Here is an 18,384-nt window from a genome sequence, read left to right as displayed (position 1 = left end):
ATAAGTAATATTATACATTGGAATAAACATGGTGCTATGCTTTGACATTTTCTACATAACATAAATATAGTCAAATAATTATAAGATAAAAAGAATATCTACAACAAATATACAACGTTTTTAAATTTTCCATTGAATCATATAAACTTGACTTGACTAGCTTAAACGATCAAAAAAAATTTTACTTGATAGAAATAATACTGAAATGCCATTTTGACATGTCATATTAATTTCCATAGTAACGCACGTATATATTAATAATTTAGTTGCTAGGACCCCAGACCCCCTAGCAACCAATAATGGTGTGGAAATAACTTTTCATACAAAACGGAATTAACTGAAAATGAATTCAATTCTATTTAAAGATGGCTAAAAGTATTTTAAAAAATGCAATGCCATCGTGTTCTGATATATTCTAAAAGTTTCAAATGTCTAGCTAGTCGGGAAGTTAGTTAAAAATCGTTTGCAAGATTTGTACCGGAGAAATAAGGATACGAGCTAAAAACGTTGTAATAAACAAATGAAGTATATATATGCAGAACTTTTGGCAATTAAATGTAAGCTAATACGAGGGTCATAATCACTGAAAATCATCGTGGAAGTTTTTTTAAAATGGTTGATTTGTCACACTACTATTTCAGTCAATGCAATCGGTATACTAAAACGTGCCTCATAAGAATTTAGCGCAGTACCACATGGTATCTAATATCAACATTCGTCAATACGATATAACATTTTGCAAGCGTGCGTGGTAATATAATTTTTTTTTGACCATGTACGATACTTATAAGATCATATTATGAGCCTCTACAGAGTGGATGTTTGTGTTAACAGATTTCTGTTTTTACTAGTAATGGATATTAGCCACTTGCTCAACCTATTATGCTCATATCCTGACAGTCTGACTCAAACATAATTTGAAAAACAATATTTATATTTACCCAGGGTTCAATAATGGAACCCACGGCGTTATCGGCTGATGCTTAAGCCGCGCGGCCATCGTGGGCGTTGACCTACTTTTATTTTTTATACGCTGTCTTCTGATAATGCTGACAATTGGGTCCTTGCGCTGGATTAAACATACACTGAAAATTTAACACGGCTTTTGAGACGGCCGCTCTATTAAAGAGGCCATTACCCTTACTCAAATAATAATTAATTATTGAATAATAATTAATTTATTGTGTTTATTCTTTTTTAGTTTCGACGTACGTGGCGTTGGAATGGCCGAGGGACGTCACTGGTCGGCTCCGGGGGTGTTCGGTCCTCGAGCCCACTTTAGAGCTACTCCACCACCAGCCGCTCTTCTTCTCCAAGATGTAAAGCGCCACGATGAAGGCGTCTACAGGTGCCGTGTTGACTACCGTAATACGCAGACCATGAGTTTTCGATACAACCTCACTGTGATAGGTAAGATTATTTTCTTATTTCATTTCTTTGATTTTAATAATAAATTAGCTCTACAAAATGTGGATTTAGATCGCCTCATGAACAAATATTATTACTTGACAAATTTTTGTTTTACGAGAAATGGATATTAGTCACTTAAAAGCCGACACATTGCTGCATGACAATCGCAGGTTCTTTAGTTTTATTCTTTAAAACAGATATATATGAATGATCTACTTATTATAAGCACTTACATATTATATTATTACGGATTTACATCCACAAAAATGTGGTCTAAAAATACGTCTATCGGCATTTTTAAATAATGGTCTAATAATTTGGTAATTGCTAATTAAAGGATAAATTCAAAATAATTTTATTGCAATTTACGTGACTACGTACACCTAGATGGTTTTATATTATTTAATAAATATAATCTGAATAGCTATTGACACGATAACTAGGTCTTATTTTATCACTGAAATTCAAAATCCTCACACGATAAAATAATAAAATTTACTGAAATAATATGAACCTTTACAATATGCATAATGTATATTATGTTTTAGTTCAATTACTCCCCAGACAAAAACCCTTATTTATAAAAACCTCATTTACATTAATCTCCCGTATCAAAATATAAACTTATCTTGACACAACTATATAATGATCATTAAAAATTAGTGGCAAAATGTTTAAAAGAAATTGAACAACAATTAATTTGAAAAAAACAAAACATGAATACAAAATCAAATTTATAATCTACGACTAATTTGCACATTTTGGAGATATATAGGGGGATAAAAATTAACAATTTTTATAATAATAATTGAAATCCTTCACAGAAAAATAAGTGTAATATCATTATCTGAAAATATACTAAAAACCTTCGTACATATTTTGCGATATACTGTGACAAAATATTTAATTTCAAATATTGAAAATATTATTTTGTCAAGTAACGTTTTTGATCCACTATAAATTAAGTTGTGTCAAGGAAAAGAGTTTTTAAAAATATATAATAATATTCCTGTTTTTAATATTAATACTATCGACCGAAGGTACTTGATGGCAAAATCCATTAGAAGTATGGTTTTTGTTCTGAGGGTATTTGTCCTGTCACTGTATTATAATATCTTCTGTCGAATTTTATTTTATGTGTAGATACTTCACCATAGTTTCAAATTGTCTGTAATATAATATTGCATCGTGTCCGGAAACGTATGCAGTTTGCCGTATCACACTTCACCTTGAAATGTCGAATCGAAAATATATGGTCGTATATTAAAGACCATCCAACGTCCAATCTTTATGATGGGTCGTATAGTACTGACATAAAATTCATGTCAAAATAAAACACGGTTCTTGTTGGTTTACACTTTATGGGTAGCCAGCAGCTAGCAAATTTTGAAAATAGCCGATATACTGAATTATTTGTTAGGTTAGGTTAGGTTACGTTTTCATTCTTGAATTTTGCCAAAATCAGCTATGAAAATTGAATTAATGTTCATATTGAATCTAATAAAATCGGAAACCGTATGGTATACGGTCATCTCTTTCCGATAAGAAAGCTAACGACAAACTATGCCACGGTGTAATGTTTTACGTACAATTTTCACTTAACCATATTGCACACTATGAATATTAATTATATACATATTCTTATTTTAAAAAAAGTATTAACAGAGGTACATGCGGAAGAATAATAATAATAATAATTTATTCGTGTTTTTATTTTCTTTTCTTAGCCATGGCATATCTATAATATTTTACCTAGATTATGTTTTCTTATCACTCAATTTACTGCGCATAAGAAATCTAAAACAATTCAAAACGCCAAGTTCTCAGAAGGCAGTCTTCAAACGTGTAATTATGTTGTAAATTGAAAATAACCACAAGCTGTTTTCGTCGCTGCTAAGGAAAATTTGTTTTGATTTGTGAGTTTGTTTTGAAGTTATTTCGAAAATCTTTCTGTAAATCATTGGCTTTATTAAATCACCATGATTTATGTAAATTTAGCTTCACCACAAAAAGCTAGATTTGTTTTGTGTTATTCATATTTTTTTAATTATTTCGTTTATGGGAAAATTATACACACCTATTGCATCACCGTACATTATAAAAAAATGTTTATTTTGGTCTACTTTGATTAAATATAATTACACAATGATAAAATAAAAAAACAAACAGTAGATTATATAAAATGGGGATAAAATATTTACAACAAACAACCTATTAATAGAGACAATATTACGCATAAACGCTTCGTATTTTCCCTTTATTTTTATATTTCCTGTATTTTACATTAGTCTTAGCTTAGCGTGAAAATATGGACACAACGGAAAAAAGCACAAATATTTTCTTAAGTGCTACTTAGGCTCATAACTTGTATTTATTTTTTTTGACAGAAACTTTCTCTTTCGGTGTCTATCATAATATATATTATAACAATAATTTGCAATAATTGCCATACTGATTCTATTCTGTTTGCAGCGATTTCACTACAACTTTATTTAAAACAATTCGTGTGTTAAGACCAAGTAATTCGTATCTGTCATCCAACAGCGAATATTATAATATAATATTACCTTTTATAATAAATATTTCACGAAAAAAAGACAACAGACACTAAATTATATATTTAAGTAATAGCCAATAGTGATTCAAACTCGGGCAATAAAATTCTATCGTCTTGGTAGTTCAGTGTTTTATTGAAGGTACCATATTTGAATCAATGCGAAAAAAAAATTGAATGTATATTCTACGCATGTCAGTTCTTTATAAAATAGCTGCAAGTTTTAGCAGTGTGTGCGTGTATTTTTTACAATACGTGTATAATCGTGTGAACGTATTGTATGCGTGAATTTTACCAAATTAGTTAAAGCCTCTTTGATTACACTTACATTTTGGAGTTACGTATTAGTAGAATTTCTGCATGCCGTCTATTTGACCAAGTCGAAAATTAATTTATAATACATATCTAAAAACAAATCGTTGGTAAATTATATTTTTTGTCGAATATAAAATATGTTATATGTTAACTGCAATTTACGCTAACATATTTTGATATAATATGATTAACGTCTGCTTTCATATACATAACAGTGCATTTTGCTTTTTTACCTCTTAAAAATGGCCTCTCCAACAAGTCTAAAATATTGAAGACAAGTAGAGGAAAAAATACGGACAAATCAAATCTTAGTGAAATACAGAAGTTATCGCTTTTAAAAAAAATAGTAATACCTACTATAAAACTTAGTACTAAATTAGTATCTATGAAAAAACATTATTTTATGCTTATGTTACGATTTTTTGATTCTTCATTATTTATAACTTTTAAAATGAAAATTCTTGCATCGCCTCATAAGAGGGGGGGGAAAGGTCAGGTTTAACGTCTGTTACACATCTTATGTGCACACTATGGACATTAATTAATTATTATATCATTTTTTAAATAAAATTATATATTATTATTTTTCAAAGTAGCAGCTGACTCCCTATCAGAAGCCGGTTTCCATTTAATCCCGGAAGACGGTCAATTTAGTAGATCTTGATAGGTATTTTATTTTAAACTTATGATTACTTCTTACTGTATCGTAAGGTACTTATATGTATTTTATCTTTACCTATGCCATGATGGCTTCACCAAGTTGGCAGCGACAAATCGTTTCATTTTCTGTATTTATCAATGAAGTAGGTAATATGGTTATTTTTAACTGTTACTTTAACTACAATTTAACTGAACCAGTGTACACCTACTCTTTTCGGCCACTAATAATTTAAATCCTTTCAGTAAGCAACATTTTCTACTGACATAATATAGTATACAAGTACCGTTAAAAAATATACGCACGAATGGCTTTAAGATTTGCGATAGCGGTCATGTAAAACGTAAACATGTATACTGTAACCCTAATATTGTGGCACACGCTTCGATTAATTCGGACCTTGCCAAATCGAATCAATGAAAATAGGTCCCGTGGACCGCCCGCACCCTCCCCCCGCCGGTCATACTAATTTCGGAAAAACAGCTTGACTAATTGTGAGAACGGATTTCCAATTAGCTGCAGCTGACTCGTGTGGCCTGCGACTACCCCTCACACCCGGGGGCGCGACAATTCGTTCGCGGACAATTCAACCCAGTTCCAAAACACGCTCCTAATCTTTAAATTTACATTATAATAGCATGATTAATTTTGATAAAATCTATCAAAAAGTCTCGTTAATGACTTTTTCGGTGATTATTACTGTTTGTTCATTTTATTTGACTGTTACAAGTTGATAAGGCAAGGTCAGGCTGCATGTTTTATTCCAGGAAAGTTCAACACCGGGTAGTTGTGTTAGTTTGTGGACAATTCAAACCACTATTTAAAACATTTTTATTTATAAGTTATAAAGCATGATCGATTTCCTTTATCTACACTTTGTTATTAACTTATTTTGACACAATATCATTGAAACCGAATGCTTTAAAATGCAGTGTTCAATGTTAGGCAATATTTTTCGTGCAGTACGCAATGATAATCTACGGTCAGATTCTTACAAAAAACATCTAGTTTATTTAATAAGATAGCAAAACTGTATCAATGTGACTACAACGTAGGCTATTAGACTATTATTTATGTAGGATTTTATTGTATGAATATATAATTTTTTTAAAAAATCATTCAATACGCTAGGATATTAAATATAAAAAAACATGGTCAGTTAGGTGCGTAATGTTGGTTTAGTTATTAATTTACGCAATCACAGGATTTGGCAATCTATGCATAAGACCTAATTGGACCAGAATATTGAGTCATGAATTTTATTGGATTGTGAGTAATTTATAAAATTGAACATCTTACTATGACAAACGTTCAGATGGTGACCCAAAATAAAGCACAAGATTTCCAGGAAACTGAAAGAATTTTATTTTATCAACGATTACGATTTCAAAATATTTTTTATGAAGAGTAGTAACATACATATTATAGAATATTAATTATAAACCGATGGTTAATCTTTCGTCAAACTATCATGACTATTGATAAAGATGATGTATTTTGTTTTGCTCATTGGATTAGTGTTATCTTAATATTAATATAGTAAATCAGTTATAACTTATTGTATGGTCGTCAGTTACAAATTACACGTTGGTATATTCCTTTGGGTTTTACAGTTCGTGATATTATAATACCAATTGAACATTGTCAGTCTAGATAATATGTTGAGATAAAAAGAGCTTATCATGAAAAATAAATAAAATTTCATCAAAACAACTAGGTATTTTTTTTATTTTTGTTTACCTTACTTATGACACACTTACTCATATTATAATATATTAAAAATGCCACAACTTTATTTGACGTCGAAGTTAAAGTTAATGGTATAATAATAAAAAGTAGAATTAATTAATTCCTTTTTTATTCAACGAATAATTCACAAGATTTTGAGATTGAAACATTCCATATATTATTGAACATACATAACTTGAAAACACCTCAGATACCGACTAAAAAAAATCATAAGAATAAATGATTTATTAAAAATTGTTAGCAAGTTCAAGTAGACGTTATAACTAAAATATTTGGCGAGAGCCGGGCGTCGGTTAGTAATTAACGTAATTAATATTCCTTGATTTAATATACAAAAACTGAAAGTCAATAATAGCGCAATGACCACAGAACAGATAATAAATAGAATTCCGATAGGCTATATTCAATGCACATCATTTTGATGCAGGGTTTTGAATGTGTCCTATGAAAATGAAACACGCATTATGCACGTGCAATAGTGTGGTTAATACACCAATATTAAATGAGCGTCAATGCATACACCGAGAACAGTTGTCAGTATTTGACATATGACGTATTCTTGATACGTGTTTAAGTTTATCCCGGATTATTCCTTACTCGAGATTGGTTTCTTGCTACTCCTTACCCGTTAGGTATTAATTTCAGTTCCCATTATTTCTGAGTTCCCTGTGTATGACCTATTAGTTTAAATTATTATCGTAATTAGATAGGACGCTCATAGCATAATTGGATAATGCATAGTTAGCGCGATACCAGTGGTTATAAGGAATCAAATCCCGTCGAGCACGGTATTTTTACAACGTTTTTATTAGGTCGTATACTTATTTGTCCGGTGGTTCTTTATTCGGTACAAATCTTGCAATCGATTTTTAACTAACTTCCCGACTAGCTAGACATTTTAAAGTTTTAGAATATATCAAAACACGATGCCAATGCATTCTTTTAATACTTTTAGTCATCTTTAAGTAGAATTGAATTCATTTTTAGTTAATTCTGTTTTGTATGAAAAGTTATTTCGGAAGAAATCCGTAATCCAATCCACTATTATTGGTTGCTAGAGGGGTCTGGGGTCCTAGCAACTAAATTTTTAATATATAAGTGCGTTACTATGTAACTCAATATGAATTAATGTCAAAATGACATTTCAGTATTATTTCTATCAGGTACAATTTTTTTTGATCGTTAAGCTAGTCAAGTCAAGTTTATATGATTCAACAGAAAATTTAAAAACGTTGTATATAAAAAGTTCTTTTTATCTTGTAATTATTTTTTTTCAAATATGATTTTTTCTAGTGTGTATTTATATCTGAGGTGTTTTCAAGTTATGTATGTTAATAGATATGTTGAGATAGTTAGTTATTTGGCCGAATTGTGAGATTCTTCGCATAAATGAGTCAACAGGAATGGGGAAAAAGGGGAACATGTCATTGTTAAATCGGCGTTGCACCGCCAAGTAATTCACGGCAAATGAATCGGTCGAAAACCGTTTCAGGCGACGCCTCCTCTTTTATAATGCTAATTAAAATTGAAATGTGGTCGGTCACATTATTAGTTAGGAATTAACCGACACGACCACGTGAACGGATTACCGAAGTGATCGTCTTGTTAAAACAACTCAACAAATAATCATTTTCATGTACCCACTTAAATTAATCATTCAAATTCATCGTTAGTCGTTTTTAATTATCTATTTAATCACACAACGGATCTTGGTCAAAATTAATCCTTTGTGCTGAAGAGTATTAAATAATCATCATTGTCAGTTTAGGTCGATATTTTTTTGTGTATTATTAATAACCATGTCCTTGTTTTTTCGTACAAGTTGGTTATTTAGTCTGCCGATATGTCATTTTTTCGAATTAGTGTCTTCTGCCAGAACAGTGACGATATGTTATATATCAATAGAAAAAATCTTTTTCACATATGATAAATGCATTTTTATTATCAATCTTCTTATTATCTATCTATCGCTATCTTGAATTATTATTAATTATCTACATAATTAATTACAATATTGTAATAAATCAATAAATAAATAAGTCATTTTAACAATAATCATTAGAATATCTTTATGTTCCTGAAGTTATTTTAGTATATAAATAGCAACAAAATGTAATCTACATCAGCTGTTATATATATAATATAGTTAAATATTAATAGAGAATCGACTTGCCAGAATCAAACATCTCTAATATACGGAATTTTAATATCTTTATATTGCTTTATTCAGATAATTTTCTGAAAGATTTCATACCTGCAAAACGAATGTTAGTTAGTATCATATTATACGCAATACAGAAAGGAATATTCGCCGAAGTTTTGTAATACTAACGCTAAAATGAAATGTTGCAAATATCACGTCGGAGCTATTACTCTCTGAGCAGAAGCAATTTTCGCGCAATGAAAAATTCATACAGTCTTTCTTATATTATTTACGCAACTCTCAAAATGCTTGAATAGCAAACGAGTGTAGGTATTCAGGGGGTGAATCAAAAATTCGATGTATTCTACTGCTTGATTGGATGGTAATCAAATAACAATTATACAATATAAATAAACGTCAAATCACTTACCATTTAAAGCAAAGCATATTTACAGCAACCTAGTGAAAGTTATATTATAACATAATATACGTCTTGAAAGGTGAAATAGTTGTCAGCTATTCGCCCAACTCTCAGTGCCTTTGTTTTAAAAACAACATTTGATTTTTTCCAGGCGCGGAATTCAAATTCATAACGATTTCAAAAATCTCTTTATAAAGGAAATTTCACCGTTGTATTTTTATATTATTTATTTATTTAAAAAATACACGTTGACATAACAAAATATTAATTCAAGATATGCTTTAAGAGCAGAAGTGACCTACGAGCTTCAAGAAAATAAAAGTTGGAGCATGTCTTGGAGAAAGTTAGTCGGAAAATACTCGTTTGAGAACCAGTTAAAAGGAAAATAATTTTATATTGTCTAATTTATATTGTTGTGAGTTTATTACGACGATTTGACCCCTTTTTCTCACTTTTTCGGACCCCCTACATTAAACGAAAATATACAAAATATTTAAGGAAATGCCATATTACTTCTTCATATTCATCGTAAGGGTCTCATGACTGTAGATCGTGACCCGGATGATTTGGCTGTCGAATAGCCTATGATCATGTTGACTCCAATCCTCTCGGCATTCTATGACAGGTAAGGAAAGACCTGTGGCCACCAAAAACCCAAGGCACTCAAATATTGGTGCAATTTTCTGGGACATCCAATGTTTGCTTAAATATTCCAATGCAGCATGTCAGTAAGACAAGACAATAACGGTCCTAATGATTATGACCGTTAAGCCAAACACATTCGATAACTACTTGTGGATGTGACAGCTCGCAATAATTAGTAAGTGAACAACCCTTAATTATACCTATAGGCCAGGTATTTATCGCTATACTTACTTAAACTATCGAGTGTCTGGGTATGGGGAATACATCTGGAATGTACGGTATTATGTGATTAAGCGACGAGAATCTTCAAGTAGTAATTATAATAAATTTGGAAGAGTTGGTGGCACCTGCTAGATGCTATTCAACCCGCCCTTAAAAATTAATAAAAAATATTATAGATATTTTTTTCAAAGTGGACCTCTTATGGATCTTACTGTGGGCTAACGTTTTTTAATATAATTATTACCATTATTCCCTATAAATTTTGAATAAATATGATAACGCCTACCAATAACTGTAAAGAGGTTAAAACTATATAAATTTGTGATTAAAAATGCCAATTTTAAAAAGTCATTGTTCGTTACAATAAGTTAGAATTAAACTGACGATATGGAAAGAAATATGAGTATTTACTCTGTATAATCAGAAATATTTTTTTTTGTAAAAATATAACCGTTACAAAATAACGCAGTATGAATAAATAATAGAGTAATAATTCACCGTATAAAATTTATATTTTCGAAATTGGGGAAGGTAATTTATTTTTTCCTTACTTTTTGTTTTACCCTAGTAGGGCACTTTAGATTAAAGCATCCCCCTCCCTGCCATGTTAATGAGACGAAGGTAGGGGTACGTTTAATGAGGGTTTGTTTGTTTTAATGCTTTCAATGAGCAAATCACAAGCCTTCCCCTCATGAATAAATGAATCTTCAACTGTACTAAAACTTTGTACTGAAGGACATAATTATTAGAGTGTTGTAGAAAACACTGCAATGGCTAAATCATTAAAAATATTTGATGACAGTTTGTGTAATAAATTATAATGCTCGTGGCTAAAGGTCTTGGCTGACTAGTGTCGGCCGTCACGGAAAGTTTTTACAAAACTGTCTAGTCTAGTCGAGTGTTAAGAGGCTCAGCGGCTCTATGTTAGAACTTGCGAGTGCAAGCTTACCGGTCGACATGACGTCATATGACATCATTGTGACGTACTACCGGAGTGATAATAGCACTCGAGAAAATAACGCTACTCAGACAGTGGCGCTATTCATTGTCACCATACACATATAGGTATTTCATCGTAATAATATCTACGGTGAGCACTGCGCGCTGGGCGGCATGCCTCGAGCATGTATTGGCTGAAGTCACAATTACGTCATGTCGTATGGTGCCACACGAGTTTATAGTTAGGAAATCGCGGTGCAGGCTGTGGTGAATGAATGACGTAATCCAGAATGCTCAGACAATTGGCAACTCACATTCGAGGAAGGTAGTGGAGAACACATCGGTATATGGATGACAGCTTTGTCCAGGATTCACCCCAGACTGTTACATAATACATGATGATGATTATGAATGAATCTTTTATCTCGTGAATCAAATAAATTTGCCTTGATTCCTAGCCGTCGTATAATATGACCAATAATATGGATACGGGGGGGGGGGTGAACGTAGTGTTGTTCATACCTCCGATATTTATTTTAAATTCAGAAGGTCGCTTGATGGCTGTGTGACATGATATGTTCGGGGTATGATGAATAATACACGGGTCGGTATTTTCTTGGTTTTATTTTGAAGTAATAATGTTCGGATAAACACGGCACTAAGAAATGACTGTCACATTGATTTTAGTTTGGGTTGAAAGATTTACATTAATTTAAAATTTAAATATGGTGAGAGACGTGGTGCGTGTCAACTATTTTGTAGGAAGGCCGAAAGATAACTGTGTCCTAGGAAGGCTCAAAACAACTGTTGTATTTCCGTTTGCGTTATTTTCTATTTATGGTATATCAATGACTATAGATAAAAACATGACAATTGTAGGTTATATTATACAATACCTCTACAATAACACGATACACAACGCACCAAAACCACATCAAGCAAGCATATTGTAATATTTTTTTCTTAATATTCACTTAATCTTTTATTAATACTATCTGTTAGGTACTGTCTACACTGCCACAAGATTTTCCCATTATTAAATTTGTTTATATCAGTGTGTACCAATCATATCATATTGCTTTTTTGATTGAACAGACAATCTCTGTAGCCGACAACCTCACCGGTTGCACAATTCTTAGAACTACAAAATCATTATAGGCTATTCATAGGAATAATCTTGCGCTATATGGCTACTTTATTGCTCCAAGCATATTTCAATATTAATTTCATTTATTGTTAAAATTATAAACACCATCAATAATCAAACACATTGGTTATCTCGGAATCAATATATTGATCAAGTAGAACTGTTTTGTTCTCTTGCCTCTTTCAAATTAAATTTCTCTAAAACTCTCCATTCTATAATAACTGAACAACTGTATTTGTATTTTATTTAAATGTATTTTATTTTTCATTCTCTTTTACCAACAGCTGTACACATTTTTAATTTCTCTCACTACTGTACACGCTTCTTATTAATTGTGTTTATTAAGTGCCTTAATTATGCTTTCTGTGTTCATTTGTTATTGGGACCATCTTAAGAAGTTTGACTATAAATAGAAAGATCCTTATACAATATTTTTATGTTATGACATTTAAAATTATTTAGCAAACGCATGAAGCATAGTTAAGTTGGTAAACTTCATAAATATTAACATCGTTCAGTTGGCATTCCGATTCTCTAATACAAACTGCCATTTTTATGTTCATTGTGATTACTAGCTCGACTGCTGTTATAACACGTTTTACACAAAATTCACACGATTTTTGAACTAAATAAAAATGGTAAACTATAGTATAATTAGCTACCTATTTACTTATAGTGAAGATTTGTCTTTGTACACGACCTTCAAATCGGCAAATAAATATCATAGTTAACATTTTGAAGTTATTTTCAAATGAACTTGCAATGAAAATTCACTTGCAGCTAATTTCATATGTGAACCAGTGGTCCGTTTTTTTTATTTATAATTCATACATTTAGGCACTATGTTTGTTAAAGGAGGTTTTCACCATCTTTACTACCATCATTTATTCATGTATTTGATTTATTTTATCCATCAATATTGCTGACTGCTGTGAATGGCCTTTTTGGTAGAATACGTATTTTATATTAAAAAAAAATATATTGTATAGATCTGCTATTTTGCCCAACGTTATGACTATAGCACACAATATTCATTCAAACGTAATATTATTACCTACGGATAATATTGAATGCGAGATATTAAGATACCGAGAGTCTAAAATTAGAAAGAAGCCCCTGGATATGAATTCTTGGAAATAGATTTATTCAGAATTTCAGACCTACAAGAGCTTTTACTTCCAGGAAAACTAAATGTATAATATGTACGGCACATGTTAGACACAAAGTGTTTAAAAAAATGTTTTCTCCTATATTGGTTGACTTACCATTAATTGGCAGAATTCCATTGTGTAAAATTAATTTGGCATATTATGAAAATTATTTCACAACACGTGTTTTGTTCAAATATACAGCTTTGTCAAATAATATGAATTACAAAATTATAAACAATGATATAGTGTGTATAGGTATTTTTCATGATTCATCGACATTTTAATGGCATCATTTTTCTGATTGGTTGGCAATATAACTCTTAGTAATGTTTACTTCTATTTTACCATTTTACCATGTTTTTATTAGCTCGTATTCTGGTTTGTCCCGTACAGATTTTTGCTTGTTTGTCCAAGATTTTTAACTAACTTCCCGACTAGCTAGACATTCGAAACTTTTAGAATATATCAAAACACGACAGGAATGCATTTTTTAATAAATTTGGCCATCTTTAAGCAGAATTGAATTCATTTTCAGTTAATTCTGTTTTGTATGTTTCGGAAAAAATCGTTAAAAGTAATATTTACTACTAACTATTATTAGTTGCTCAGTGGGTCCTAGCAACTAAATTATTAATATATACGTACGTTACTATGGAAATCAATATGAAATGTCAAAATAACATTTCAGTATTCTATATTTATTAATACATAGAATTGTCAAGTTCATGTGATTCAACAGAAAATTTAAAAACGTGGTATATAAAAAGTTCTTTTTATCTTGTAATTATTTATATAAATAAATCTCATAGGGACCTCAATTCCCCATGAAATTTTCTATGCAATCTATGATTTTAATAAATTGTATCAAAATATTTTTAGTTATCAATAACTACATTATTAGTGTAATCCTAATACTTATTTTATATATGTAATCCTATGATATACATTGACAACACTATTATATTTGAAATACAATGGTTTATGTCTAACAATGCATTTCTCGTTGTTCCAGTTCCTCCAGGCATTCCAGTGGTGGTGGACCGTATGGGCGGCGTGCTGAATGGCAGCCAACTCGGCCCCAAAGAGGAAGGGGACGACTTAATGCTGACATGCACGGTTCAGGGCGGTTAGTTCTGCTTCATTTGCTCTAATTAATTTAGCCATATAAACACGACTTGATACCATTATCTCATTACTGAGGTACACAACGTGCGCAGTTGTATCTAACTAATACATTTAACTGCAGCATATTATTGATATGTGTGCAGGATGATTACCTGAAAGATTGACAATTATAATCATATTGTCATGTTATTTAATTAAACTGTTTTTTGTTTAATAATACACAAGATTTAAGAACATAGCATTTATTAATGTACAAAGCGTACAGAATAAAATGAAGAGCTTACTTCAGTGAAACGGCAAATAATTTTCAAAACTAGGTGCGAGGAAATTTCTCACTAGTTCCCAATCGGAGACCGACAGTGGAGGTGTCCGCACATCGATTTGTTTTGTCATGGCGTCGGATGAAAATATTCTTAAATCGTGTAAAGATGACTAAATAAACTTTACGTATGTACTTAAAAAAGAAAACATGCCAATGAATATACTATTATTATTAGTAATATAACAATAAACATAACATTAAATGGACGCATGTTGGATTTTTATGACAAATTATATCTCGTTCGGCACGCGTCATTTGCACAATCTGCGCATCGCCTAGCCACGATCTTTTTAGACCATGCCTCAACTGAAGTATTAGCAAACCTTAAAAATATTAGCAAGTAGAAATACGTTGAAACCACAATTCCGTGAGACACTAGTGCCATCTAGGAATCAAATAAATATATAAATTATTAATACCTTTATTCAAAGTCATATAAGGTGATTATCAATATTAAAAATAACGAGGCTATTCTAACATATCACTTAGCATCCAAAAAGAGCTTAATGAGATAAATATATCATATTTATAACTTTATATATTTAGGCAGTAAATTGCTACGATAAGTTAACCGTCTGAACTTTCCCGCTCTTGGCTGTGTTAACTTTTAGAGCGAGATAGAGTATATCAATTACATAGTGAGAATAGAGATGCAAGATGCAACTGTTTTGAAAAATAATTACGTCACGGCCGCCGCCTTAATTTATAGATCCCCGCGAGCTGTCAAAAATCGAGTCACTAGTAGTAATATAATAATTGCTTTACAACATGCTGCCATGACATGGTTAATAAAATTTTAGGTTAGGTATGTTATGTTTGACGTTTCTATCAAAATTTCGAACATTTCATGGTTCGGTTGGAAAAAAAATAAATACGCTTTCACGAACATATCCGAATTTGACCGAATAAAAACTTATTTCACACGTGTGTTTATCAACTTTAATTTTCACCGTATTACGAATTAGCTAACAATTGAGTTAGGTACCTAGAGTCGTAACTCACATTATTCCAAATTTTGAGATAATCGCAAAAAACACCAGAGCAGTTTTTTTCTGTAATTAGAAGAAAAGTATTAAACTCCCTTGAATATTAATGAGTGACTTTATTTACATTATTTAATTTATAAAATATAAAACTCCTATGGCTGTAGACACACAGCACATTATGATAAATATAGCTCCCTGATTGGTTAGAAAGGCCTTGATGACAGAACTCACATTATTCATTAAAAAATGTGAGTTATAATAGTAAGTTATATACAGTCAACTTTGTCAACGATTTCCACATGGTTTAAAGTGACTTTTGATAGCCAATTATTGTCCTTTATTTAGATTAATGCCTTTAGAATCACTTTGTATATTTAACACAAAAATGACAAAATTGCAAAATGTGAGTTATGACTCTATGCGACTAAATTAATGTAGATAACCGCCTTGTGTATAAAATGGCTTCCGTGTTAATTTGGAGAAATAAAAATAATGGAAACGTGCTCAGTGACGTCCCTATATAAAATGCCGCCTCTAGGCAGCGCCAAAATGCCGCCCTATTTTTTATATAGTATTTTTATCATCCTTTCACGAGTCCAATATCTAAGAAATGTGTTGTATGGATACATTATTAACAAAATGCCAGACTTTAATTATTCACAAATCTGCACGTGTCATTTCTAGTCACCAAGGATGTTGAAGGGCAACGGAAGTAAACTAGATATCGCAAACCAGACAAAACCAGTGAGCTGAATTTTTCAATGGAAAGGTGTTTTCGTTATTACTAAGTGTAGGTAGCTATTTCTATGTATCCCAAATGATTTTCCTCAATTTGCCGCCCTTCGAGTAACTGCCGCCCCCAAGCGACGCTCAATCTGCCTACCCCCACGGGACGTCACTGAACGTGCTAGAGTGCTAACTGTTAAGAATAGCTGCGCAGGAGTAACTGTTGATAAATTTCGGCGTTGTACGAATTGCTTAATCTGATGGACGCAGATTCAAGTCCCGAAAGGTATATTTTTTTCTAGTAATTATGATTCTGAAGTAGGTATTCCAATTTATGTATATTATACATATTATTTTCATGATTCAGTGTAAACGTTAAGGGGGGACATGCTCAGCGTAGGTCAAAATTGAACTTTTATTGCATTTTCAAACCATGATCCTGGACATTCCTTAAACGTTGTAGATAATCTATTTATATAATTTTGAAGCCCTGTTATCCTTTATATTGAGATTATAAAGATTGTTTTTCGGTTAGGTACATGTTCAAACACGCACGTTAACATGATCTTACTCCTTACTTTAATTTTAGTTTGTCAATTTATGTCTATGGCCGTATGTTGTATCTTAACCACTGGGGAATGACAAAAGAAATGGCGTATTTCAAAAAAACACAACCTTATTCTTAGGTCAATAATTATTATAAAGCAATCATTATTCGTAGAATTTTTATCACACTAGAATGGTCAAAGACATAGCTTATAATTAGTATCTTTAGAATTATCTTCAAATGTGTTAATCTTGCCCATTTTTTGAATAATAAAATGCCTAATTCTTGTCATATTTGGGTTCACAGAGATTATCAATAAAATTTTGTATCGTAAATATTTTACAAAAATTATCTCGCCATAAAATACTAATGGTTTTATAAACGCGTTTAAAAATTAATAAAGGAAAAAAATCTTAACACCGCTGCACATTCATGTACTGAAATATGACTATATTCTAAAACATTAGATCGAGAGGTTTAAAAGAACACTATTTTATGTAATAAAAATACTTTTTGCAGTCATCAAATATGTTTAAAATAAATATAAAGGATAACAAGGCTTCAAAATTATTTAAATAGATTATCTAGAACGTTTAAGGAATGTCCAGGATCATGGTTTGAAAATGCAATAAAAGCTCTATTTTGATCTACGCTGAGCATGTCCGCCCAAAAAGAACTTCTCCACTTGTATTTTATATGATGAGAAGATTCGTTGGTATATTTATATATTCGCCAAAAAGCCAGTGCCTGGTAGTTTGTTTGAAGAAACGCGAAGTTGTTAGTTATTTCCACGGTTGGCGGTGGTAAGACCTCCTCCATCTTCACTAATTAACTCGTATCATTTATATTCATGCGGCGGCCTCTGGTAACGGGTCTCGGCATTACCTATGCGTTAATTAAATTTCATAGCGGACTCGTTTAGATGGGGAAAAATCCCCCCGCCTCTGACAGGAGTGTCACACAAATTAAATGAAAAGGTGTACCATAAATAATATTATCATCCAACGACAACGCCTCAAGTTTGTATATTAAACTCTTGATTGCTCTCGTCTTAAAGTTCTGCTCGATGAAAACAAAACCAGTATTTCATTAACAGCATTTTCACCTTGAAATATTTCCTTCCCTATTTTATTAAAAAATAAGTTTGCCGTATGTAAATTTAAATATTTTACTAAATTCTGTTTACACAATATGTGTGAAAACTCTTCTAAAACACACATCATAGAAATTAATGCCACCAATGTGCTTCCTACTCACGCCGTTTTTTACCTCGTTTTTACAATAATAATATTACAATCTAAATTCTAAAGTTTTGATAAAGAGG

The 18,384-nt window shown here is 31.4% G+C and overlaps 1 protein-coding gene across 1 annotated transcript in view; it reads left to right on the top strand.

Moving 5' to 3' along the window:
• Window positions 1–18,384, top strand: part of LOC147066427 (kin of IRRE-like protein 1) — a 273,510-nt gene that overhangs the window by 43,232 nt on the left and 211,894 nt on the right. Inside the window, exons 3-4 of the mRNA XM_085956198.1 lie at window positions 1,202–1,410; window positions 14,367–14,480. Coding sequence (XP_085812324.1) covers window positions 1,202–1,410; window positions 14,367–14,480 — 323 coding nt within the window. The remainder of the gene's footprint in view (window positions 1–1,201; window positions 1,411–14,366; window positions 14,481–18,384) is intronic.

Source organism: Rhyacophila brunnea, unplaced genomic scaffold, assembly GCF_057557595.1.
Source record: "Rhyacophila brunnea isolate RB1 unplaced genomic scaffold, BYU_Rbru_1.0 scaffold_5, whole genome shotgun sequence".
In the NCBI taxonomy this organism is placed as follows: domain Eukaryota; kingdom Metazoa; phylum Arthropoda; class Insecta; order Trichoptera; family Rhyacophilidae; genus Rhyacophila; species Rhyacophila brunnea.
The sequence above is the reverse complement of the archived record's forward strand: the minus strand, read 5'-3'. Positions and strand labels throughout refer to the sequence as shown.